Source organism: Saccostrea cucullata, unplaced genomic scaffold (assembly GCF_032062105.1).
Source record: "Saccostrea cucullata isolate Sc308-1 unplaced genomic scaffold, CSIRO_AGI_Scuc_v1 ctg346, whole genome shotgun sequence".
In the NCBI taxonomy this organism is placed as follows: Eukaryota; Metazoa; Mollusca; class Bivalvia; order Ostreida; family Ostreidae; genus Saccostrea; species Saccostrea cuccullata.
In genome coordinates this window covers 10395-36518 of record NW_026923145.1, presented here as the reverse complement: position 1 = coordinate 36518, position 26124 = coordinate 10395, and the positions used below count along the sequence as shown (strand labels likewise).

The 26124-nt window shown below is 35.2% G+C and overlaps 4 protein-coding genes across 5 annotated transcripts; 1 reads left to right on the top strand and 3 right to left on the bottom strand.

The window, feature by feature from the left end:
- Positions 1-75: 75 nt before the first annotated feature.
- LOC134263281 (glutathione S-transferase 3, mitochondrial-like) lies at positions 76-8531 on the top strand. The gene is made up of 6 exons (XM_062745607.1): positions 76-168; positions 2510-2648; positions 3349-3413; positions 7032-7089; positions 7322-7394; positions 7821-8531. The coding sequence occupies exons 2-6, from the start codon at positions 2511-2513 to the stop codon at positions 7925-7927; spliced, it is 441 nt and encodes a 146-aa protein (XP_062601591.1). The 5' UTR covers positions 76-168; position 2510; the 3' UTR covers positions 7928-8531.
- Positions 8532-8604: 73 nt separating this feature from the next.
- Positions 8605-15883, bottom strand: LOC134263280 (3 beta-hydroxysteroid dehydrogenase/Delta 5-->4-isomerase type 2-like). 2 transcript variants are annotated; one of them, XM_062745605.1, is made up of 5 exons: positions 15813-15883; positions 14364-14567; positions 13719-13883; positions 11427-11642; positions 8605-11208 (listed from the first exon to the last, which is right to left on the bottom strand). In XM_062745605.1, exons 2-5 carry the CDS (start codon positions 14491-14493, stop codon positions 10652-10654), a joined length of 1068 nt encoding a protein of 355 aa, XP_062601589.1. In that variant the 5' UTR covers positions 14494-14567; positions 15813-15883; the 3' UTR covers positions 8605-10651. The 2 variants fall into 2 exon arrangements, with proteins under 2 accessions (XP_062601589.1, XP_062601590.1); XM_062745606.1 differs by having other exon boundaries at positions 14364-14564; positions 15808-15855.
- A 1509-nt stretch (positions 15884-17392) lies between these two features.
- LOC134263279 (uncharacterized) lies at positions 17393-19379 on the bottom strand. Its single transcript, XM_062745604.1, has 2 exons — positions 18990-19379; positions 17393-18749 (listed from the first exon to the last, which is right to left on the bottom strand). The coding sequence occupies exons 1-2, from the start codon at positions 19198-19200 to the stop codon at positions 17527-17529; spliced, it is 1434 nt and encodes a 477-aa protein (XP_062601588.1). The 5' UTR covers positions 19201-19379; the 3' UTR covers positions 17393-17526.
- A 2568-nt stretch (positions 19380-21947) lies between these two features.
- On the bottom strand, positions 21948-23552 carry LOC134263291 (uncharacterized). Its single transcript, XM_062745621.1, has one exon. It carries the CDS (start codon positions 23550-23552, stop codon positions 21948-21950), a length of 1605 nt encoding a protein of 534 aa, XP_062601605.1.
- Positions 23553-26124: the final 2572 nt, after the last annotated feature.

Here is a 26124-nt window from a genome sequence, read left to right as displayed (position 1 = left end):
CTCATATACCGTATTGGCATGTTTTGTTTCCTCAAATTGAGGATAATTTCTGCGAATTTTCTTGGTATGAATTAATAAGAAAAAGCACTTCCGGTCCAATTTTTCTCAAGAACGTGCTGACGACTTGATTGTCCTTGGAGAAAAACACTGAGCTGCTTGAAGTTGCAAGCAAGTAGTTTTACTATTATTGCAGGAATAATAATAATAATGGACAACAACAGATAACTGACACAGTTTAATCTGGCAGTGTCATTTGAATATTAATGATGAAAGAGTGGCAGCTCGTTGTGTTAATCGTCACGCCCCTTTAACTTTTCACACTTTTTCCATGTTTTCTGCAGATTAGCTTGTAATTTTTCATATGTTAGAGACACTGGGTTGTTATTCGTGTCTCTGGTCTGGGGAAGAGGATAAATTATAGTTTATTTATGAGTAAGTTTGCAATAAAAATAATTATCAAGTCTTGGCACAATAATCCGAGATTCCTATGAATCTAACCCCCTGCTTTTTTATACGGTCCTACTAAACAGAGAACCCTAGAGAACTCTAGAGAACCCTAGAACCTGGGGTTTATATGGTGAATTTTGATACATTTTATGCATAATTTGGTTGATTTTTACTAAATAAATCATACTTTATACATAAAATCAATTAAAAAGTTATTTTATGGAAGTTTTCACCAGAAAAACGTAACAAAATAGATGGAGAAATATTTTATGACATCCCGATCCCGATTGAATTTCAAAAACATTGTTTATCGAAATAATAATCTTTATCAGGAAATTTTACAATGTTTTCACATTATTTTTAATAAATTTTAATGATATGTTTAATTCTTAAGCATATACTCTGATCTAATACTTATTAATTAATTTCTTGCTAGTTTTATCACAAAAGCTATTATGGAGTCTTAAGAGATTATAGTTATCTGTTAAACTAAGCAAAAAACGTGTCAAAATATTTATTTTTTAATTTAATTTTGTTTTAGCATGATATATTTGTTATTTAAAATATAAACATTTCATTTACAGACCATAAATAACTAAATATCATTAGGGTTCTCTAAGGTTCTCTAGGGTTCTCTGTTTAGTAGTACCCGCTTTTTATATTGTGACATGTGCAGGGGAGAGTCAGAGCAGAGACCATATTGAAAAGTGGGAATTCATTGACACCAGCTGGTGTCGCGACTCTGCCTACCTTTTACAACTTTATTTCGCGGAACTAACTTCCAAGCCGTGAGAAATCAGTAAAGGGATGATTCTTATACAACTTTAAAGGATACTATCTCCATTTAACAGCCCTATTGCTGACAAATGACGCATCACTTAAAATAAGTCGCCTCCTCACCATTCGACTTCTTTGTGCATTACGTCAGCACAAAAACAATCTAATTACAATTAGATGTTCCGAATCCTCTACCGCTTCTCAAACATCTAACAATATCCAATTCGGGGTCACGTCAGAGCGACCTTTCGATTAGCCAATAAAATTGTTGCCTCCGAAATCTTGGCTTATAGTTCGGATAGGTTTCATCTTTTCACTGCCGAACCTAAACACCCGAGGAGATTCATAGTAAACAAAATATGCATTGCAAAAGCTGTGCTATGTATGAATGTGACGTGTGGGATATCTTGTATAGTTTGTGCTTTTTCATTTGCATTATTCACGTAAGGATGTCAGTTTGGCGGACTATACATTAAATTAATACCAAAATTACTTGGCCAAAATTGTTGTGTTTATTCATAATCGAAAGGGCGCTCTGACGTGACCCCGAATAGGATGTTGTTAGATGTTTGAGAAGCGGTAGCAGATTCGGAACATTTAATTTTAATTAGAATGGCACTGCCGCACACAAATACACAAAATTCCAGTCAGTTTCAAAGTAGTGTGGTCATAACACGTGTGGATCTTTCGTAAATACTAGTACATGAAAGGATTGTGAAAAAGTACATATTTAAACAACAGAATGATATTTGGTTTATTTATTGATTTAGAAAGCAATTGTCAAAAATGACATCTAGCTAATATGAGGGGAAAAACAGCAGAAACACCACACCTGTATTTTCATGTGATAGTTTGTGTATTTGTGTGCTGATGTCATGCGCAAAGAAGTCGAATGGCAAGGAGGCGCCGTAATTCAAGTGATGCTCCATCTGTCAGCAATAGGGCCATTTAAATGGCGATAAAAATGCAGTGGCCTGGACCAGACCAGGATTCGAATCCAGGTCCCCTGAATCTCCATTCGGGTGCTCTACTAACAGAGCTATCTGGCCACCAGCGATCAAGCCTAGCTGTAATTGTAAGCTAGCTGCATGTTAGCAAATGGAAGGAGTGAAATAAGCAAGTGTTGATCAGTTGTTTATACCAGGAAGCAATACTTAGTATTACAACTGAGACAAGACCTGCCACTGAGGGGTTAACAGTTTTGAATGTTTTCTATGAAACAAAAGTTTGAGTGCTGCATTAATACCATATAACAAATATTCTGATATATGTTTTATTTTTATAGTATGGGAAACTTGTCAAAAATTGTGGACTCCCTGCCAGAGCACTATGGGTGTGTTATCTTCACAGGTGTGGCAAGTACTTTTATCAACATGTGGATGGGTATCAATGTAGCCAAGGCCAGGAAGACGTATGAAATTCCAGTAAGTAGTACCTAGTATATGTATTTACCTAGTTAGAATGATCTTTGTCTCAGGACTGATTCTCACTACTAGTGGTAACAGTGAGAAAATGTTCCATGACGTAATTGTAGTTGTAATGTTTTTAGCACAAAAGTAGCAAAACAGAGTGAATCCACTCTCAGACTGGCAATTTTGGAGAACAAAAATGGATTTATTACCTATTTCAACACGTTCAATATTTATCTGCCCTCATGACATTTTAAATACTGAGAATTGTTTATAGCACATGGCTACTATTAGTTATCCAGGTTCAATCAAGGGTGTACGGGGATTTACCCCGGGTTTTATTCCATACACCCTGAGGCCGCAGGCCGAAGGGTGTATGGAATAAAACCCGGGGTAAATCCCCATACACCCTTGATTGGACCTGGATAACGAATTTATTTCCTTTGTACCAATAAAAAAAGCTTTGTAAACATCAGAGTGTGTCTCAATCTATCGATTAGATAACTACGTACTGAGAATGTATGCATTGTGACGTCACGTTTTATTTACACCCGGCTCAAGTCGGGTGCACGGATATTTACACCCGACTTTGTAACCAATCAAAGCTCGTGTTACAAGCTAGGTAGGAAATAAATGTATATTATCTCCCAATAACAATATGTCATATTATTTGTTTTGTCATTAATTTTCTTTCTTTTCTTTATTAACTATTTAGTATCCTAACATGTACAGTCCTGACAATAAAATGTTCAACTGCATTCAGCGAGCACATCAGAACACGTAAGAATATTCAAAACTTACTTTGAAAACTTTCTATCTATCTGTACATGTATATACAGATTATGTAATTGTTTGTAACTGTCTGAAGAGCCATTAAAAGGCAGACAGCGCTTACAGTAAAAATGACTGCTCGAGTCTTGTGATTCTTGAATTTTTTCATTGCATATATTTTACTGTACCAAAAACTGGATTTTTCTTAAATTACAGATTATGATGTACATGTACATAGATATATATATATGGTTTAAAACACAATATTAAAAGGCTTTATCTTTCATTGCTTCTTAACTCTGTATGATTTTGATATTTTTATCTACAGTGTTGTGTAATTCTTGTTATCTTTGTCGGAAACGGTAGGGCATACTATTTTTGCTAAAATATTTATCATTCAAGATAACACTGTCTTTTTATATTTAAACTGCATGACCAAAATAAGAACTTATAAGTTACTACCTTTAATTCTTATATTTAGATTTGAAAAACTGTCCTTTATATTGGTCTAAAGTTATCAGTCTGTCCATGCATTTTTAGCTCTTCTGAGTCAAAGGCTCAAAGAGCTAATGCTATGGCCATTTGTGTGATGTGCGTCGTGCAGTGTGTGTTAACTTTTTAGAATATGGGCCATAACTCAAGAACCCCTTTGCCAATCATTGTCAAATTTGTCACAGGGTATCCTTGGCCCAAGGACTACCATTTATACTAAAACTAGTGTTGGGACCCTAAAACAAGGGGAGATAATCAGGGAAAAAAAACCCAAAAGTACTGGTTGCTAAAAATCTTCTTCTCCAGAACCACCAGACAGATTTTCATCAAACTTACATACAAGGGTCAGGATATGTTGAAGATTAAAAATTGTTCAAGGCATGACCCTGGGGCAAAGGGCATGGTCTCAAGGTCACTTCAAAGTTAACCAAAATTTACATTTAATAAAAACGTTGATATTTTGCTTACTATAAAGACTAGGGTCATCATATCTTGTAAGTAAAAATGATGCATCTTAGGACTTCACATCATGTTAACACAAAAGTAGGTCACGGTGACTTACTTTTTAGCTCACTTGAGCCGAAGGCTCAAGTGAGCTTTTCTGATCAAAATTTGTCCGTCGTCTGTCGTCGTTGTCGTTGTTGTCGTCATTAACTTTTCACATTTTCATCTTCTTCTCAAGAACCGCTGGGCCAATTTCAACCAAACTTGGCACAAAGTATCCTTGGGTGAAGGGGATTCAAGTTTATACAAATGAAGGGCCAAGCCCTTTTCCAAGGGGAGATAATCATGAATTTGTTAAAAATTAATGGCATTTTTAAAAAATCTTCTTCTCCAGAACCGCTGGGCCAGGAAAGATGAAACTCATGTGGAAGCATCCTCAGGTAGTGTAGATTCAAGTTTGTTCAAATCATGACCCCCCGGGGCAAGGGTGGGGCCAAAATGGCCGACCCAAGTTTTACATAGGAATATATAAGAAAAGTCTTTAAAAATCTTCTTCTCCAGAACCACTGGGCCAGGAAAGATGAAACTCATGTGGAATCATCCTCAGGTAGTGTAGATTCAAGTTTGTTCAAATCATGACCCCCGGGGCAAGGATGGGGCCAAAATGGCCGACTCAAGTGTTACATAGGAATATATAGGAAAAATCTTTAAAAATCTTCTTCTCCAGAACCACTGGGCCAGGAAAGATGAAACTTACGTGGAATCATCCTCAGGTAGTGTAGATTCAAGTTTGTTCAAATCATGACCCCCAGGGGCAAGGTTGGGGCCAAAATGGCCGACCCAAGTTTTACATAGGGATATATAGGAAATATCTTTTAAAATCCTTCTCCAGAACCACTGGGCCAGGAAAGATGAAACTCATGTGGAATCATCCTCAGGTAGTGTTGATTCAAGTTTGTTCAAATCATGACCCCCGGGGCTAGGATGGGGCCAAAATGGCCGACCCAAGTTTTACATAGGGATATATAGGGAAACCTTTTAAAATCTTCTTTTCAAGTACTTCAAAGCTATGATTAGTGATATTTATATGGTCTCATCCTCAGGTAGTGTAGATTCAAGTTTGTTTAAATGATGAACGCCTGGAGGGGAGGGGGGGGGGGTAAATTCAAGCCCCATGTGCTCAGGTGAGCGCTGTGGCCCCTGGGCCTCTTGTTAAATTTTACGGGCTTTTGTTTTCAAATTGATTTGGAGGCATATTTTGGACACTTTAAGGCCTATGATCATCAAACTTTGTCAGTTGATGTATCTTGGGTCCTTGAACAAGGTCAACTTAAAAGTAGGGCACCATGACCTACTTTTTGAATTTTATGGCTCATCTTTTCTAAAACATTTAATCCCATTATTTCAGATACTGAGAGGTTTAGAATCACAAAATCTTGCAGGTTGATGCATCTTGGGGCCTTAAAACATATTTATGAAAAAGTAGGTCACTGTGACCTACTTTTTAAATTTTGCAGGCATTTGTTTTCAAATTGTTTAAAAGGCATATTTTGAATACTTTCAGACCTATGATCATCAAACTTTCTCTGTTGATGCATCTTGGGTCTTCGGAAAATGTCGACCAAAAAGTAGGTAACGGTGACCTACTTTTGACATTTTATGGCTATATTTAAGTATCTGAGGTACTTTTTGGCTTATAATCATCAAACTTTGTCAGTTGATGCAACTTTGGGTTTTCAGAGAATGTCAACTAAAAAGTAGGTCACTGTGACCTAGTTTTGACATTTTATGTCTACATCTTAGGTATTTTTTGGCTTAGAATTATCAAAAGTTGTCAAATGAGGCATCTTGGGATTTCGGAGAATGTCGACCAAAAAGAAGGTCACAGTGACCTACTTTTAATTATCTCAGATACTTATTGGCTTAGAATCATCAAACGTCAGTTGATGCATCTTGGGTCCTCGGAAAATGTCGACCAAAAGTAGGCCATGGTGACCTGTTTTTGACATTTTATGGCTTTATTTAAGTATCTCTGGTACTTATTGGCTTAGAATCATCAAACTCTGATAGTTGATGCATCTACGATTTTCGGAGAATGTCAACCATAAGACGGTCACAGTGACCTACTTTTGAATATATGAGGTACTTATTGGCTTAGAACCATCAATCTCTGTCAATTAATGTATCTTGAGTCCTCAGAAAGTTTCAAATCAAAAAGTAAGTCACCTTGACCTACTTATGGTATTTTATAGCTGTACTGAAAAATCTTCAGTCTTAACTGGCAAAGAATCATCAAACTATGTCAGTTGATGCATCTTGGGATACTTAGAGTTAGAAGCTTCAAATAGAAATGATAGATTGTACAATTTATCAGAAGAGCGATTCAAGGTCCTTGGGCCTCTTGTCTTTCTCAATATTATTATTTTATTTATTATTAGTATTATTATTATAATATTATTATTAAATAATATTAAAAAAGTATCCATGGACTGTTAACAAGGTTTCTAAATCAAAATGATTAAAGGTTGACATTGCTTAAGTTCATTTAAAAAATTTAATATATAGTCTTTTTTTATTCAGCGATGTTTTACTTAAGAACTGGGGGGTTGGAGTTGAATGGAACTTTTTACTAATACATTTCTTATTTACATTGTTACATCAAACTGTATATATGTGATTGTTTATATTTAGACTAGAAAGCTACCCACAATTCCTGATGCTGTTATTTATTGGTGGACTCCAGTACCCTGTAAGCTATATTATTTTTGTTTGAGCATTACTTAGTGTGTTTCCTGGCAAAGATTTATATTTGTCCAATGATTAATCATTTTCACAAAATACATGTGCTAATACATATTGTAAATATTGCACATAAAATTTAATTATCGCCACTTAATTTAATAAAACCTAAAGAATCACCGTATGATAGTAAGAGTTTGCATTCTACAGACATTAAAAATGTTGTTGTTTTGATGTTACAGAGAACATCTGCCTGTGCAGGGACCCTGTATTATATCAGTAGAATTGCCTTTGCCAAGGGCTACTATACAGGAGGTATGTACCCATCTGTCTGTCTGTCTGTGGCTTAATGCTTTTATAAGTATCCTTAAAATAATTTACATGCAATATTGCAGTTAGTACAATTTCATCATTTAACTACCGGTAGTAGCATTGTAAAGTAAGAAAACTTTTAAACTATTAGTACATTCACATGTGTTGTTTTAAAGATAAATCATTATTCCAAAATACATTGTTTCCTTTCTAAAATGCTTGAAAGCCATGCATGTTTTGGTGATCATAACTACTGAAAAAAGTAAAATTAAAAAATCAATTTAAACAAAGGCAATCAAAAAAGTAATATTCCTGAGAGATTATCTGACTGGATTAGGAGTTAAGGCCCTTTATGATGAAGTATATCATACATACAGGTATACACATGTATCACAACAGTAATAGTATTATATTGATGATGTTTTACAGAACCCGAGAAGAGGCGGTGGGGATCCTTTGGATACATTGGACTGATCACCATGCTGGGTTGTACAGTGGGCGTCGCCCTCCGACAACTCAAAGTCTTTCCTCATTGAATGTCCATTTAATGGAAACCTGACTTTTTTTGTTGTGCTGTGCATAATTAGATCATATAGCATTTGTTGTTAGACAATTGAAAATGGTTAATTGATTAATGTTTCTTTTTACTTCTATACTTGCTGATACTACATGTATTTATATCAACTTTTTTTTACTTTTGTACTGATGTTTATTTTGACACTGGTAAATATTCTTACACACACAAAAAAACTAGCAGTAGATTATAATTTATCAACAAAAACTTTTTTTGCGTGTTGATGCATATTGATTTGTATGTCAGTTTCATTAGTACATTAAATGTAATGATCTTAATATACTTTTAAGTATTAGTTTTTGCAGTTAAAAAAGAATTGTGAAAACTGAATTGCAACACACTGTGGGTAATATCATTGTTTGAAAAAATCATGCTAGTGCAGATTTTAAGCATGATCAATGGAACTGACATTGTATGTCTGTCCTGTCAGCTGGTAATTTATTAATTTTAGTCAGTTTTCATGTCCATTTAATTTGCATTGAGTTTTGTAAGATTTAAATAACCGTCCTTCTATGCAGTTGTAAGGACAATAAAAGTGCCATCATTAATAAAAGGAAATAAAAATTTTTGATCTTTTTTTTTTAAATGAAACAGGCCGGTCAAGCCAATTGAAACTCGGCAAAAGAAAACATAATCACATATATTAGTAAATTTATTATGCAGTTATACATGTACAAGTTTTTCATAACAGGGTAGATTATGCTTCAAAATAAGTATTTTTGACATAAAAATATTTAATTTCTAAACTGCTTAAATAAAAAAATACCTATTGATACAGGAATATAAAAAATATTGAGTATTGGCTATATTAAAAATGATCTGCGGGTAAAATGTGAGTATGAGTTCACTAAAACATTTAAAAGTAGTCTTCCTGAGTGATAGAGTGCTTTGATCATTTAAATATAACTTGGAGCAAATTTCTCAAAACAATGCCTGAGTGATGTTGGTATTTTCATATAAATTTGGAACCACATACTAAAAAAACAGCACTTGTTACAAATATCTATAACTATGAGCAAGTTCACCTAGTGATGCCCCTTCAAAAATTCATTCTGTTTTGAAGTGTTTTCTAATCAATGACCCTGACCTAAGCAAATAACCTTGAGTTTGGTTCACCAAGAAATGAGATACATGTATATTCTGTTCATGACTTTGGCATAACTCATTCAGAACATTTTTGTTAATTTGAACTCCCCAATGTTTCTCAATTACAAAAAAATATGACATGGAAAGAATTTTTTTTGCTTTCCCTACAGGTAAATTTGAACTTGCCCATATGTCTTTGTATGAGGTCAAAGCACATCATTAGGTAATGTACAATTATACAGTTGTATGTATTTAAATGTTTTTTTCAAATGCAAAGAAAAGGCTTAGGCACAGCTTTAAGAATAGAACAAATGACAGACAAGGCATTTCCTAAAAAAATACAGGTACTTCTAAATTTTCCATGGTGTATAAATATTTGTACAAGTACTTCCATTTACATGTATACATAATTATGTTCTACCATACATGTATTTATATACTAGTGTATAAGTATTCATAACAACACAATACATTGAATATTATTCCACACATACAAAAAAGTTTTCAGATCAGATCTATTTTATGATGAGAGCCAGATCTACAATTATGAATGAAAAATATACATAAAAAACAGATTGCAGACACATTATGTAAGAAATAAATCTTCAAATTGAACAGGTTATAAACATCAAATAAAATCTCTAGACTTGTACATACCTCTCAACAATCGCATTAGTTATATAATGACATTCAAACAACAACATAGAGTCCAGTAAAGTAAAGAGTCTTGCAATAAAGTGATCAAGTGTGTATGACACTGACACACTCAGTGTCACAGTTAGAATACATGCTAAATGTGTTATCCTGTATAAGGAAATAAGGTATCATTTTAAAAACTCTTATTGGGATGTAAATACATGTACAGGTTGGTCACATGATAAAATCCCACAAAGCCGAAAATGCTGTATGTTTGATCATGTAGCAACCCTGTATTAAAGAACTTGTTCTCAAGAATTTTTCACTCATATGGAGATGCCACCACTTGCCGGTGGACAGCTGCAAATTTAGACCTATACTTGGCACTCGGAGCCATTGAGCAGTGAGGTGCCAGCACCTACATCTTCTCTGTTTATACAGTCTTATCCAAAGGACTGTTCTTCACATCCCCCAGTGGGATAGAACCTGCAATGTAAGGATCAAAATGGACATATCATACCTTATGACTTATGCAAACATTTGTGACAGATTTTAACAAACACATGTGTACTACAGTTTTAAGATTCATACAATGATCTCAAAGTTGTAAATTTACTACCTGGTAGTTGAAAAAAAAAATAAATGTCTCTCTAAAAAATATTTGATATAATAACAATTAATTGCACATTAAATACTCCAAAACCACACACAACATCTACCAAAATACACTGTAACACAGTGAATCACAAAAATATATACACTAACTTTTCTTGTTCACAAAAAAATTCATAAAGGTCATTTTTCATATAATACATAATATATATATCTATGCTTTTGCTGATAGACAGGTTCAAAATCATCATGACAAAAACTGAGATTCAATTACTGTTCATAAAATTATGTCATTCAAAAAACATCACAGGTAACAATTTGACACATAGAGGATGCAAAAAGAGAGAGTCAGTTAATTTTTTAACTTTAGATTCTTATAATAAGGTAAAGACTGCTTCACTGCCTGCTCAAACGAGTACAATGGAGAGTATTTAATCAATGTCTTAGCTTTGTCATACTTGACATAAAACTTCCTTGTGGAAAAAATAATTCCTGATAAACTCAGAGAAAAGGAGATTCTTTTAAAAGGTGAGATTAAAAGACAAAATGTTTCCACAATAAAACAAATGGTTAACACCAAAAACAAAGGGATGTAATACGATGTCATTTTAAACCCCCTGCTCTCTAAAAATGGCCGACTCAGTACCTGAAGAGATTGCGGAGGTGTGTCATCCATGATAAACATTCTCTCATTTCCCAAGTTAGGGTCATCATACATTGATTTTAGACAACATACAAACCCCCACGCTACATTGCCAACATAGGCATAGGCCTCAAGATTGTGTCCACTGCCCATCCGTATGAATGTTCCATTGTTATCTTCTGCATACTGTAAGATCATGGCAATCAATTTGTCCCCCTCTCCAAACATTGTGGGTGGTATTAAAGATATAGTTCTCAGTTTCTTCCCTTCAGAATAAAATCCCACATTTAATTTAGAAAGAATTTAAAAGAATGCCTATTTTATTACCTATTGCACTTAAAAAATTATCTATGTACTTTCTAATTAAATATTTCCTTCAATCCTTTCAAAATTGATGATTGTCTGTGAATCCAACTTTTAAAGTAAAATATGTAATTATTATTTTTACCAGTAATTATCAATATAAATATAATCATTCACTGACCATTTGATAAGAGAGTTCCATCAGCTTTCAGTACCAGTTTCTCTGCCTCCTTTTTGGTACCTCCGTAATCTCGGAATAACAGTGGACTGACATCCCTGAGTTCCGTTTCTGTCCCTCCCAGACAGTGGGAGTAGCCCTGAACCGTACTGATAGAGGAGCAGTAAATCAGGCTAGCCACACGCTCCTCCAGGCAGGCCGAAATCACATTCCTAGTGCCTACAATAGGTTGTGTATAAATAATTAGCTTAATATCAGAACACTGCATCAATGTCTTATTAGCATGTTATGCTGTTTTTAGCTCTACTGGTCAGAGACCAGAAGAGCTTATGCGATAGTAAGGTGTCCGTCGTCCGTCAGTCTGTCTGTCTGTGCTGTCCGTCTGTTTAGCTGTCTGTCTGTAAACAATTTTTCAAAATGCTACTCCTCCTACAGTTTTGGTCTGATTTTTATATAACTTGGCACACAAGTAGATTACACTAAGATACATAAAATAGTGCATCGGTTTTTGATTTCAATAAACAGTGTTGCCATGGTTACTAAAAATAGAATTTTCTGTGAAATTCCTTTAAAATGCTACTCCTCCTACAGTTTTGATCTGATTTCAATATAACTTGGCACACAAGTAAACTACACTAAGATACATAAAATAGTGCATCGGTTTTTGATTTCGAGGAACGGCGTTGCCATGGTTACTCAAATTAGAATTTTCTGTGAAATCCTTTAAAAACGCTATTCCTTCTACAGTTTTGAGTTTTGGTCTGATTTCAACATAACTTGGCACACAAGTAAACTACACTAAGATACATAGAATAGTGCATCGGTTTTTGATTTCAATGAACAGTGTTGCCATGGTTACTAAAAATAGAATTTTCTGTAAAAATTCCTTTAAAACGCTACTCCTCCTACAATTTTGGTCTGATTTCAATATAACTTGGCACACAAGTAGACTACAATAAGTAATCTCTGTTGAGATTCTGCTGGGCTAGATATTTGGACTGACGCCCGCATAATCTCTGGACAGCCATTAATATTTCATGTCTGGAAATCAAGTCCCAACTTTGGCCGACTGTAACAAGAATAATTCACCTAAGCCACACAGCTGCTCACTTCAGTTAAGTCATTTGGTTGTTTATTTGACTCTCTATCACTTTTATTTCTACATTGCTTACCTTTTAGGCATGTAAATCCCAACATAAAAATATTCACTGAAATTTCAGTTTTTATATATGGCTCCTGTAAGGAAATTGTTTACCTCCTCAAATAAAAGAGTTCGTATAGTCTGTTTTTACCCTAATTGATGTTCAATAGCCACAGAAGACATTGGTTCAGATTCACCAAGGGTAAAAACAGACTATACAAACTCTTTTACTTGAGGAGGTAAACAATTTCGTGGAGCCAATTTAAAACTGAAATTTCAGTGAATTTTTTATGTTATGGGATTTATAAAAGGTAAGCAATGTAGAAATAAAAGTGATAGAGAGTCAAATTGACTTAACTGAAGCAAGCAGCTGTGTGGCTTAGGTGAATTATTCTTGTTACAGTCGGCCAAAGTTGGGACTTGATTTCCAGACATGAAATATTAATGGCTGTCCAGAGATTATGCGGGCGTCAGTCCAAATATCTAGCCCAGCAGAATCTCAACAGAGATTATACAATAAGATACATAAAATAGTGCATCGGTTTTTGATTTCGATGAACAGTGTTGCCATTGTTACTAAAAATAGAAATGTCTGTGAAATACCTTTAAAACGCTACTCCTTCTACAGTTTTGGTCTGATGGCAATGGCTTCTTTTCTCATCCTTTGTTATAAGTACAAACCAGTAGAGCTACAGTCTCGACAGAGACTTCTGGTTTTCAAGTGCAATTCTTGATAAATCTTGTACATGTACTTGATATTTTCATTCAATGAATAACTTTATCAAAATATACTTGTCATTTACTGGCCATATACTGGTACATAACATTTCATTTAAAGGTGCTTGGACACAAATATCTCAAATTTTCAGCATAATATCATGACTTATATGTTCATAATCAACTGCATATGGAATTTGTAGTTTTGATAATTTCCAGATAAATTGATTTTTTTTAATCAGATTTCTACATGAAATGCTTTATAAACATTTAAGTCATAATATTACACTGAATAATTGAGAAAATATTACTCCATGGTAACTTCAAATCTGTGTCCAAACACCTTAAATATATTAAATAATAATGCCATTTAGGTAGTGCACATCTTAAATTTTATACACTTGATTGCAACTCTAAATTCTACTTTATAAACTCACCCTCGACATTAACTTCCTGAAGAAGTTTTTTATCTGGCTGAAACCTAGGGTCTATAACAGAAGCCACATGGATCACAGCTGTCACATTACAGAAGGCTTTCCTTAGAGCCGCTGTCTCTCCTAGACTCCCAGTGTAGCTCTTTACCTCTAGTCTGTCTCGGTAGTCTAAAATATACAAAATACTGTATAAGCAGAATTTTTAGCGAGGATTTAATTTTGGCATCATTAGCGGGGGTGTTGAGATCACTAAAATTGAATATCGCTAAAATTAATTGCATTTTTTTGTAATGGACCCTTTAGTGAGCTTTTAAATATCGCTAAAATAACTTCTCGCTAAAAATGAAATGCCTATTTTTAAGGACAAATCGCTACTTTTACGTCTCGCTAATATTTCCATTTATACATGTACGGTAATTCCATCTTATACAAATTACATGTACTCTCCATGACTAGCTTGCATGGTTAACATGGTCGAAGCAAATGGTACCTAATTTGACACATTTATTTCAGGTTCTTTTTTAACCTAAAACTTTTAAAGATACTTTTTTAAAAATGTTTTTTGTTTAAGTATGATATGATTACAATGTGAAAGAGGGTTCTCTATCTCATTTTCCTTCCATTAAACTAATATAGTTTGAAGGTTACCCAGAAACTTGACAAAGGGCACCAGGTCAAACACCCTGATCTCTGTCACCCAGGGGGCACTCAGCTGGAGGTGTTTGACGATGTGCTGACCCAGGAACCCGGAGCCCCCCGTCACCACAACTGCACACATATCTCCCCGCAGAGTCTGGACATTAATGGCTGCTGGATCTTCTGGGTAGATCTCAATTATTTCCTACATCTCTTCTGTAAACATGTTAAATAACTATTAAAGACAAATGAAATATGACTTTATTCAAATGATATATTAATGACAACATTAAACAGAATATCTGCACAGGTCTAGTTCAAGCTCATTTTATTCACTCAAACCAAAATTAGTACATGGGGTTCATATAACATACGATATTATATATACGTTTATGTTATATATACAAACTGGTCAGGGGCTCATAATTATTATATAACACAAAAAAACGACAGATGATTGAAAAAAGGAAGAATTAACAGGCACGTAGCATCGTTTTTGAAAGTGGGGGGGGGGGCCAACCAGAGAAATTCTTTTTTACTTACCTGAAAAAGTTGACAACCAAAAAACAAAAAAAACCCGCAAATTAAAAAAACTCGAAAATCCTACTTCATGGGGGGGTGGTGGTGGTGGGGGGGGGGGGGGGGGGGGGGGGGGGGGGGGGGGGGGGGGGGGGGGGGGGGGGGGGGGGGGGGGGGGGGGGGGGGGGGGGAGGGGGGCTAACCATCCTTTCAATGAACATTTTCTATAGTAAAGGCACTGTTGGGGAAAAAAGTGGGGGGGCAAGGCCCCCCCCCCTTTTGCTACGTCCCTGATTAATAGATAAAATAGGAAAAACATATCAAGGAATAAAGACAGCATTATATTTTTGTAGATAAACATACATAGCTTTTTATAATATTTTTTTTCGTTTTAAGTTGACATTAGTTCCATGAATTTAATAACATTCTATCTGTGAGAATAATGTGTCAGGCCAAGACCCTGGACAGCTTCAAGACCCAGCTGTCCAGTGCCAGCCACTAGATGTCACATCTCTCTGCTTTTAATCTTTTAAACTTTTAATTTTGTGAGCACTGTATATGGACACTCACCCCTCATGCAGAGTGCGGTGGTTTTGCATTGGATGGGAAGAAGAATTACCCAAGTCACTCCCAAGTAATTTTACCCATTATTAGCTATAATTCAATACAGTCATTCTAATATATAATGGAATTCATTAGTATTCTGAGTATTATTACAAAGTTTACAGATTCTGTCACACGGTGGTATGGCTGAGGTTTAAATGGTTAACATAAGTAAGTCTGCTTGATGAAAGAATAGTCTTTCGGTCTGTTAAAATGACAAAAAAAGACTGAAAATCTTAATGTCAAATATTCTAATGTTCACAAGCCATGTGTTCTTGTTTCTCGTCTTTCTTCACTGGCATATATGAAAGAAAAACGTACCAAATTGAGATACTGTACCAAATTTCTTTTGCAGCATCTTTCCATTTCCGGGTTCCTGGTTTAGGATTTAATCAGCACTCGTACCAAAAATGATTCGCGAATCAATTTTCAAAAAAGACTTTGATACATTCATACCCCAAATGAATTAAAGTCCACCCTTTTTGATAACATAGACAACTGACTTTTCAATAATATTTGAACGTGTAAATTTACTTAAGCATGTCAATGTTCATTTACAAAACTACTTAGTTGTGTATAACATACCAGTTATACACACAAGTATTCTGAAGATGCATGAGTTTTTGATGGACAATATCTATCTAGTTTTTGGATATTTTGTACTTCTAGAATTCCCATGGGTACCGATTGCGCCCTATTATAAGCAAACCTATTTATGTATTCATAATGAAGCAGACTTTTATACATATTGATAAGAAGAAAAGAAGATAATGTATAAGCAAATGACAAAAGTTATTTCTATTCATATGTCGACTCGATATATCCTAGTGAACTTGAAGTACAAGATATTACAGTCTGACACTTCTCCTTCATATTTAGATTGCCAGAAACAAGCGATCTAGTGATAACCTTACAACAAGACTTAAAGATAAACGTGATAAATTTACTTTTTCTACTGTCAATTTTTCCGAACTTAATACAGCGTATGTAACAATATACCCTTATCACTTGCGTACGGAGTTTAAGGACTCTCAGTTGAGTCGATACACAAAAGCATGCTATATCTATGTACTATTTCTAAAGCAAAACAAGCTATTGACGATATGTACTAAAAAGTTAATATTCTTGTCGTTTTAGAATTTGTTCACGTTTATCATATAAACGCCGTGTGTAGCTATATTGGTTGTTTGAGGAAAAGTTAAAGTCCATTTAACGTCTTTTTCAAGCAAAATATCCAAGTATGAAACAGATGTGTCAGACTCTGTGGTATCTTTTATCTCGAGCTCACCAGGATACATCGTATCGACATAGGTATGGAAATTACCATTGTTAATTGACAATACATCGTCGATATATCTTTACGTTGAGTTGAAGGCCCCAGCAAGTGTTTTCTTCTTTTCACGCATAAGTTTTTGCACAAATTCTGCTTCGTATGAATAATAAATAGGTCTGCTAATAACGGAGTGCAATTGGTACCCATGGAAATTCTAATATATTGTCGGAAGACCTGGTCTCCGACAACCATATAGATATTTTCAATCAGAAACTCAAGCATCCTTTTGATGTCAACTTCAGAGTACTTGTGTGTGCAATCAGAATGTGTTTTAACAAAATAATTTTGCAAATGACTAATGACCAAGTAAGTAAATTTACGAGTTCCATTTTCAATGAAAAAGCAGCTGTCAATGTTATCAAAAAGCCTGGACTTTAATTTATCGTGGGAAATGGTTGTGTATAAAGTTGAAAAGTCGTAAATTTTTAAGCTGTTGATTTTGGTAAAACCTTGTGATTTCAAATTGTCCAAAAGTTCTTTGGAATTCTTGAGTATCCACATTTGATTCATACCACTTCTTGAACATGTTGAATACCGGTATATTGTTGCACAGTTTTTCCTTATCTTAGTGAGGAGTAAAGAAAGATACATATACATGTACATGTAATTACAGTTAAAGCAAACATCAATGGTATGAAATGAAACAAAATAATAGTGTAAATTCTGCAAAAGCATTGACAAAACTGATTGACTGATTGATTGATTGCGTTTAAAGAGTCATTATTGGTACATATTGGAATTCATCCCAGAAAGTGTGTGGCGCCTTCTTCCTATGTAGGACTTCCTGTTTTCTCTTCTATCACTCTGTGAACGGTAAACTGTCTTTGCTGAATGAGACAGACGCGGTTCCGTTTGAATTTTCGGAAGAATAGACGTATTGAAATTACGGATAACATTTGATTTGTCGTTGAAAGCAAGTCCCCCTATCGGTGCTCTGGTTAGCATTACTTTCTGTGTTCGGTCCGATTGACTTCGACGGACGCTAGCAGAAATAGGACGATAATCGCCCCTCCTGTCCGACTGCGTACGGCGCAGGAATCCAGGTCCGACCGTTCTCAAGGTTTGTGAGCTGGATTTTTCATTTTCGTGGAAACGCAACAAGTCATCCAGAGTTTGTGTTCCGTTGCTGCTCATGGACTCCGGGGCGAACCCAAACCTTCTGAGATCGACCTTCTTTGGTTGTTCTGCGTTTTCCTCCACGCCTAATTGATCATCTTCGTCGTCATTTTTAGACTGACTTTCCAAGCGTTCGTTTCTCTCAAAATTACACGCAACGTTTGATAATTGATTTGGATCTACATCTTTTTGAACCGTTTGTATCGAATCAGAACTGCTAGTGTTGCTTCTGGAATTTGAGACTGGATATGTACCTTTGCAAGAAGAACACAACACAATGTCTCTCATTTGGCCCAGTTTCTCTTTAAGATCAATATACTGTGATGGTATGGCTTCTTGTAAAGTTTTCATATGTGTCCACAATCCTCCATGTTCGCTAATGTCTCTAAACACTAGTCTCCAGACAGTTTCTGAGGTCATGAGAGAGCTCAACATAGTTTCCATTGTGTCATGGTGTGCCAAACCCTTGCTATAGAGCACATCTATGCAATCTCGGATATCAACCTTCTTTGCTATTATGCAGGCGATGCAGTCTTGTTTAAAGCATTCCCCATTTGACCTGATGTCAGAAATGGAATCCTGCCATTCCACATCCGTCTTTTCAAGAATAGTTTTGAAACGCTGGAAAACCTGTGGACCATAACGACGAAGGCGCATCAGAAGAAAGCGAACCTGGTCTTTCCTGTTGTGGCTCAGTTTTCTGATGTTCTCATGATCAGACGGCGACAGGATATAGTCTTCTAGGAGGTTATCCAGAAAAGCATTAATATGAAGACGTTCCACAAACTTAACATGTTCAGACTGCAGGAACGCATCATATGGAGATTCTGAAAATACAAGTACATGTATTTATATATAGTAGGATATATGGGCATGCATATATATTTCAGATACTATCATTTCTGAAAGAAAATATGATTCATTTTGAGAAAGTATCAGCTTTAAATACATTGTAATTGTTGATTAAAGAGAAAGCAAAATTTTGATAAAAGTTGCATGATTTTAAAGAGAAAGCAAAATTTTGATAAAAGTTGCATGATTAATAGTTGTTTTTTTTTCGTACAAACCTGTGTTCTCAGTTGTTGTACTATATGACAAAGAATCAGTCGAGGTTTCGTCACTGGCCTCGTAGCCATGGCGATAGTTGTTGTTAACTTCCACTGACCTAATCGCCATTTTTCTGGATATTTCATTTAACATTTCTCCTTGACTGTTGAGCTTCTCATGTATTGACTGAATCTCTACGAACAATTTCTTCCAAGAACTCACTTCATCCATTCCTCTGTCCTCCTATGAGTTCCTAGTAACTCCGGTAAATTACTAGCATCGATTACTCAGTAACTGCACCAAACCATGACCATACAGGTGTAAGGCATGCCACCGTAAACTTTCGAAAAGATTAATTTAAAATGAACCATTTCTGCAGCAGTAAAACATCCAGAATACATGTATGCATATGCACAGTGATTGCTCATTTTGAAATACTTCAGTACCAGTTAGAATTTTAATCTAGGGTTTAAAGAAAGTTAATATCTATATTAAAGTCATGCATTTTTCCCCATTGACAAATAGTTAAAAATAGACTTTTGAAAAGTCTGAGATAGCATTACTCATCCAGGTAAAGAAAACCGCAAAATGTTCTTGAGCATGTGTAATAAAGAAAAAAATGGCAAAACAAGACATGCATTTAAACTGTGACAGTAATCTAAACATGTATGTTAAATGTAACAGGAAGTTATTATGAGGAATGCTGAAAATATAACCAAGGCTTAGGAGGGAATATTATATAGATTAAAAAAAAGAAAGAAAATAAAGCAAAAAAAAACAATCAAGATGTGTTTGAGAAACATTGATACACCGCATGGCAGCTTTTGGTGAATTTAAGGTTTAATTTTTTTTTTCAAATGGAAGTTAAACTTCAAGGGCAAGCGATGAAAAATGTTATTGCACATAAAAAGGACTTGTCTCAATTAATTTTTATCAATTGTAAGTACAAGGTCAAGGTTAAAGAGTCAAAATTGTTCTTATCTAAAGAACAGTCCTTGTCACAAGGAATACACCTGTGAAAAATTAAAGCCCCAGCACCAACTATTCGAAGGTTACAAAAGGTTAAAGTTTTCAAAAGAAGGTCAAACATCAAGATTGAAATGTTGATATTCAAAGAAAACACGGAACTCTTAAACACCAAAGGTAGGATTAGGTACCATAGAGGAAATGTCATCCCATGCCGACCGATCACACCCACAGTCTGCTCATTGTAGAAAAAAAAACGGAAAAATCCGTCAATTAATGTGTTAAATAATTGCCTAACATTTAGTATGAAAAACGTCAGGTAGCATTTTACTTAAAATGATAGATTGCATTTGCTGACTGGGTCATGATATCGACCATAGAAATTAAGAATTGGTGCCTTTAAATGAGACTGCTGATATTCCTGTTTCAACTTGTTTGTCAATAACGTAACTTAATTTAGAAATTAGTCATACGTAGAGCATGCTCTTGCGTATCGAATCAAACGAGAGATATAAACCCCGTATGCAGTGGATGAAGGTAGTGCTGCATAGGTGAGGGAAGTTGGTTACCAAATGAAAGGGCTGTCCCTGATGAAGAGTTCTATCATCACGCACTGAATCGAACAAATTAATACTTACCTTTACCTAATGATATTCTATTCAAATCTAATTCAAAACCGGGAAGTATACTCAGTGTAACCATTCTTTGAGAACTAGTATTTACATCGCTCTGGGAAATCTTAAACCGCGTACATACTTGTACATGTACTTTGGTTTAATAACCCAATCATCATTTTCGATCGAAATGTACTTATTAATGTATTTACAATATATTATGTCTAATATTTCACAAGGGTATTCGTTGTGACAAGACCTTTCTTGGGAGACACCAACTTTGACCTCTTGACTTTGATCTTGGAGTTTGACTCACTTTTACAAAAAATTTAAACACTGAAACCTTGGCCATAACTTTTAAACAAATCGTACCAGGGCTTTCACACATGTGTATTCATTGCGACAAGACCTTTTAATGGGTAAAAAATATTTTTTGACCCACTTTTATTAAACTTTAACCTTGGCCATAATTTTTGAACAGTTAGTACCAAGACTTTCATATTTTACACGTGTATTCTATGTGACAAGATATTCCTTTTCGTACCAAAAATTTTGACTTTTTGACCACGATCTTTGAAGTTTGACTCTCCATCTGAGAAATTTTAATCCTCGCCATTAGCTACCATACAGGGGCATCAGTGTTTCACAAACACGTCTATGGTGAAATCCCATGCACTTTCAAAAAGACAAAGGAGATGGGCGAACATGACGAGAGATAAGCCTACAGCGCAACGAACATGAAGGTGAAAAATTAAATCTCAATTATATCAAAATTTTCCTTAATATTTCATCTAACATTAAAGTATACTTTATGTAAAATCTCTACAACTCGCAGAAATTTAATCTCATGAAGATTGAAGTTATTTGCCTTTGAAATATTATACACACACGAAAGTGGACAAAACGAGTCATTTTTTTTTTTACATTATAACACTATTTTTCGATATGAGTGGGTCTTCTCTCCATTTTTTTGAAAGTTAATCCTCAAAGTTTGCATACAAACATACATACATGTATTTTAGTTTCAAAAATTATGGGGCAAAGAGTGTTTCGTATCTTTTCGAAAATACTTAAGTCCCTTAAGTCAACGATCATATCACAAACATGATTTAAATGTCCAAATTCATCAGAACTTGTGTAGCGTAGTGGTTAGAGTACTAGTCTCGATTAAAAATGCAAATCCCATTGCCACTTATCACATTATTAATACAAAAACTTTTTGTTTATCATGATTTCATAAAAATCAACGATGAGAACTTTACTCTAAATACTACATTCACACTTTGAATGTGATTTTTATATATCTGAAGCTACTTTCTACATGTAGAATTTTCTGTACATGAAATACGCTATTCATTTTTGTTATAGTTATGGAATAAGGAATCGTCTACATGAATCTTATGAAAAGCTGAACTCTCTGGTAACTTTAATTTCCTCGACTGTTCCATCATCAAATCCCACCCAAACGACGTCACTGGAATCAGTAACGAGGCTAATGGGCAGTGGTCCTCCTCTCCCCCTTCGTTCAAAGTATAACTGACATCCATCTTTGTCAAGAAAATGGATTCCCGATAAAGCACAAGCGTCTGCAAGAACAATCACACCCTCCCTTAACATACCGATCCCCAGGAATTTCCTTTTGCGTTTTTCATCTTTTGGATATCTATATCGAATGATTCCGTCGCTGTCAAAGCAAATTAAGTAGGAAGAGTCAGCTTCGTCCTTGACTATAGCACATATATCGCCATTCGTGCTCTCCGCCACGTGAGTAATTAACGGAATCTGTATTTCTCTGGGCAGAACCAACTTTTCAAATGCTACACAACCTTTCTCTTCCATTGGATATCTTCTTAGTTCAAACGCCTCGTCTCCAGTAATTTTAAGTCCAAGCAGTAATGAATTCCCGGAGACGGCCTTCCCAATACAGGCTACAAATAGTCCAAGGGGATCTACGAAATTTGATAATCGGCACTGTTTTGTTTTTGCACCTTTCATCTCAAATTTATACACCATACTAGATGTCATCAGGATAAGATTTTCATTGGACCCGACTATCCCTCTGATGGTATCGTTGGCATCCACCAACTCCTTTAGCTGCTTTTCTTTTTCGGGCTTTATCTTGAAAAGTTTGGTTTTGTCGGTTACAAAGAACTCGTCATTTTTACTTATAAAAAAGTAAGGCAGCATGCCTAGATCGTAGGTGATGACTACTTTGGCTTTCAAACTATGTTGTGTTCCTGGTGGTGCTTTTTGAACTTCTGGTGTCCTTGGATTCATCAGCAAATATGTATCGTCCTTTGAGGGCAACTCCACTTCTTCATAACGGTCTATTTTTTGCGGCCTTTTGGGAAGTTCCGAGGATTTTGGACTCATTGGCATATAATCGTTCTGCTCCATAGGTAGCAATGCCTCTTCATGACGCCCAGACTGGACATAACCAAAGACGGTCTTCATCAGAACTGTATCATCCTTCCCATCAGGCCCTACAAATGTTGGTGGTGGCAATTTTAAGAAAAGAAGATCAACATTTTCTAGAACTTTCATCCTAGCATTTACCTTTTCTATTTCATCTTCATTCATTGAATCCAACTTCTTTAAGGACTCCACGACAAATCGTTCTTTTTCTTGAATATCACTTTCCATTTCCTTGAGGTGTTTTTCCATTTCTTCTTTTGACCTCGTCAGCTCCTCCAGAGTTTTCTGACAAATCTCGTCAAGAGTGTGTTTCAGTTCTTCTGCGCGTTTGTGAACCTTTTCAATATCTTCTTCAACAGAGGTCATTTTGGCGCGGAAACCTTCTACTGTCTGACATTTTTCTCGATTCATTGCCTCTAATTTCTGTTTGATTGTTGACCTTTTGATGTCAACTTCTTTCCTCGCCCTTTCTAAAGGGTGGCCTTTACATTCTTCGAGTACACAGTCGTCACATATTCTTCTTTGGCACTTATTGCAATAAAAACGGGTTTCTTCAGAACTATGAACGTTACATGGATACGCCAACATCGTCCATAAACACAACGTATAATCCCCAAAATCTCATTAAAATTTCATAAAGTAATCTACTGTTGCAGGATAGGATATAGAAATATCCTTTAGTTTCGATTTCGGACAGGCAATATAAATAAGAGGTAGTTTCGTAATTTCTGAACACATACCTGTCGCTCAACAATGCTTTTTTTTTAAATGTACAGACACTAGCTTTTAAAATGTGCTAACTCGGTTATTATTGCGTAGAATAACTGCTTTATTGTTCAAGTTATCAAGAAACACCCTCTCATGGTATCATAAAACAGGTCCGTGAAGACTTTTGTTAGATTAGTAGGCCTGTCGGAAGGGCTTAGAAAATGTTCATAACCAAGATTCTTTTTATTTCTCCAGTGTTCATAGAGATTTGCGTAAAGAGTGAAGATAACTGTACTAGTGGTGAACCATATGTTAATTTATATGAGAGAGAGTGGGTAGAAATTTTTACAAAATGTTAGTTTAAGCAAATTTTCTGAATTGATAGAATAGATATTACATTGTATATCACAAATGTGTCATCCATATATAATTTATGTGAAAAAAGTCTAGGGGTGGGGGGTTCCTGTCCTCAAGCACCTGTGGTCTTTTCGTGGTCAATTTAGTGTTGAAACAAAGGTATATAACAATTGGTATGAAAAAATCAGCCAAAAGATGACCCAATGGTAGGTTATATTAGCTAACTAGGCCATTATAACGACCATGAAATGTACGAAAAGCTGACTTTACACGAGGCTGTTGAAACCCCTGTAACACCAACTTATGAGTGAGTAGCCTACCTCCCTTTAAAGTTTGCAAGCTCTTGAGTAGAGAATAAGTTGGGAGATATAAACACCGTAAGCAGGCGATAGTTGTATATTACTTCATAGATAAGGAAGGTTAATGATGGAAAAGCTGAAGTAATCTCGTTTGTCATACAGTTAGTCGCCCGCGTGGCGCAGTGGTTAGAGCGTCTGCTCTAGAGTCGTGAAGTAAGGAGTTGATCCTTACATCGCGGGTTCTAATCCCGCTGTGGGACGTGGAGACCGGTCCTTCGGATGAGACCGTATAAACCGAGGTCCCGTGTCGCAGAAGGTGCTGGCACGAAAAAGATCACTCCCTGCTCAATGGCCCTGAGTGTCGAGTATAGGACAATATTTGCAGCTCTCCACCGGCAAGTGGTGGCATCTCCATATGAGTGAAAAATTCTCGAGAGGGACGTTAAACAATATACAATCAATCAATCAATCACAAAGTTAAGTTGTTCATTGGCCTTTTTCGTCTATAGTCAGTAAAATATCGAAATTTGAAATAGCTACAACAGACTACGTGGTGTCTGTATTTTCAAGTTACTGGGATATATCGAGTTGACATACGAATGAAAATAATTATTTTTGTGTCAATTGAAGGCCACAGCTAGTATTTCCTCTTCTTGTGTAGAAGTTTTTGAATAAATTCTCCTTCATAGGAAGAATTGCATTCTCTCTGTCCTAGTGTGCATCATGGAATTTGTCAGCGAAGCAATTGCTATTCACATGCCATGTTAATTGAATAAAGTTGTCCATTTCTTAAATGGGAGTGAGGGGAGGAGAGAGAGGGGGGTGGGTGGGTGAGCTCGATCATTGGTCACAGTACTTCAGCTTAAATCTTTAACCATCTATTTTCCTCGAAGCAGTATACTCCAAGTGTAAAAATTAAAACTTGACAAAAATTAGATATAAACTATATATCGTATTTCTGTAATTACCATTTATAACTGTTTTCCCCTTGTAAAAAAACAATTACAGTAGAGGTATTGGCGCCAATAACTCTTTAATCCTTTTTTTTGTAATTACATGTATTTGAAACTTAAAATTCCATTGAAGAATGACTATTAAAATTGAATGAGTCGTAATCTTGATTCAAGGTCATATTTCAAGGTCGTTGATTAAATTTAGGTTCGAAGACCAGCTGAAAAGACAAGTGTCTCTCATGGGATACCTGGCTATTATTCCTATAAAGAATGTGAAGTTAATACTAATTTTGTCCCACAACATACGCTGAAATTGTGAACATTACAATTATAAATTATATTCATTTTCATAAGCAATAAAACAGTAATAAATGATAATAAACCTATTTTTCAGGTCTAGATTTCTGGCCAATGAGATTCAACAATATCTATGAAATATTTAGCAACTTGATTTTATACATGTATCATGGGCTTGCTGCACATTCATATCTCAAAGGTCAAGGTCATGAAATAAAGGTCATAATGTTGAAGGTCATTCTATAATTCGAAAAGAGGAAAATTCCTTTCTTTGACAAGGAACAACATCTACATAATTTATGTTGTTTAATTACAAGTCAAAATAAAAAAGGAACACAAAAATATGTTTCTGTTTTTTTTAATTAAAAAACACATCAATAGCTTTGGCTTTGGTTTTACAATACAACCTACTATTAAAAGAAAACAAACAACAATATCGTATAAACAGCATCAATTATTATGAGGTAGATCTTCTCAACAGCAACAAAAATGATTTGTCATATAATAAATTTCTTAGTAAATTTCTGATCAAAACTAGCTTAGAAA

What these genes read in the sequence shown, in the direction of transcription:
- LOC134263281 (XM_062745607.1), top strand. Translation starts at nt 2,511, where the DNA reads ATGGGAAACTTGTCAAAAATTGTGGACTCCCTGCCAGAGCACTATGGG. An exon ending in CAGCGAGCACATCAGAACAC is followed by an intron (nt 3,414 to 7,031) that starts GTAAGAATATTC and finishes GTTTATATTTAG; the next exon opens with ACTAGAAAGCTACCCACAAT. An exon ending in CAAGGGCTACTATACAGGAG is followed by an intron (nt 7,395 to 7,820) that starts GTATGTACCCAT and finishes GATGTTTTACAG; the next exon opens with AACCCGAGAAGAGGCGGTGG.
- LOC134263280 (XM_062745605.1), bottom strand. Translation starts at nt 14,493, where the DNA reads ATGTGTGCAGTTGTGGTGACGGGGGGCTCCGGGTTCCTGGGTCAGCAC. An exon ending in GCCCTTTGTCAAGTTTCTGG is followed by an intron (nt 13,884 to 14,363) that starts GTAACCTTCAAA and finishes TGTATATTTTAG; the next exon opens with ACTACCGAGACAGACTAGAG. An exon ending in TCAGGAAGTTAATGTCGAGG is followed by an intron (nt 11,643 to 13,718) that starts GTGAGTTTATAA and finishes AACCTATTGTAG; the next exon opens with GCACTAGGAATGTGATTTCG.
- LOC134263279 (XM_062745604.1), bottom strand. Translation starts at nt 19,200, where the DNA reads ATGGATGAAGTGAGTTCTTGGAAGAAATTGTTCGTAGAGATTCAGTCA. An exon ending in TACAACAACTGAGAACACAG is followed by an intron (nt 18,750 to 18,989) that starts GTTTGTACGAAA and finishes TTGTATTTTCAG; the next exon opens with AATCTCCATATGATGCGTTC.
- LOC134263291 (XM_062745621.1), bottom strand. Translation starts at nt 23,552, where the DNA reads ATGTTGGCGTATCCATGTAACGTTCATAGTTCTGAAGAAACCCGTTTT.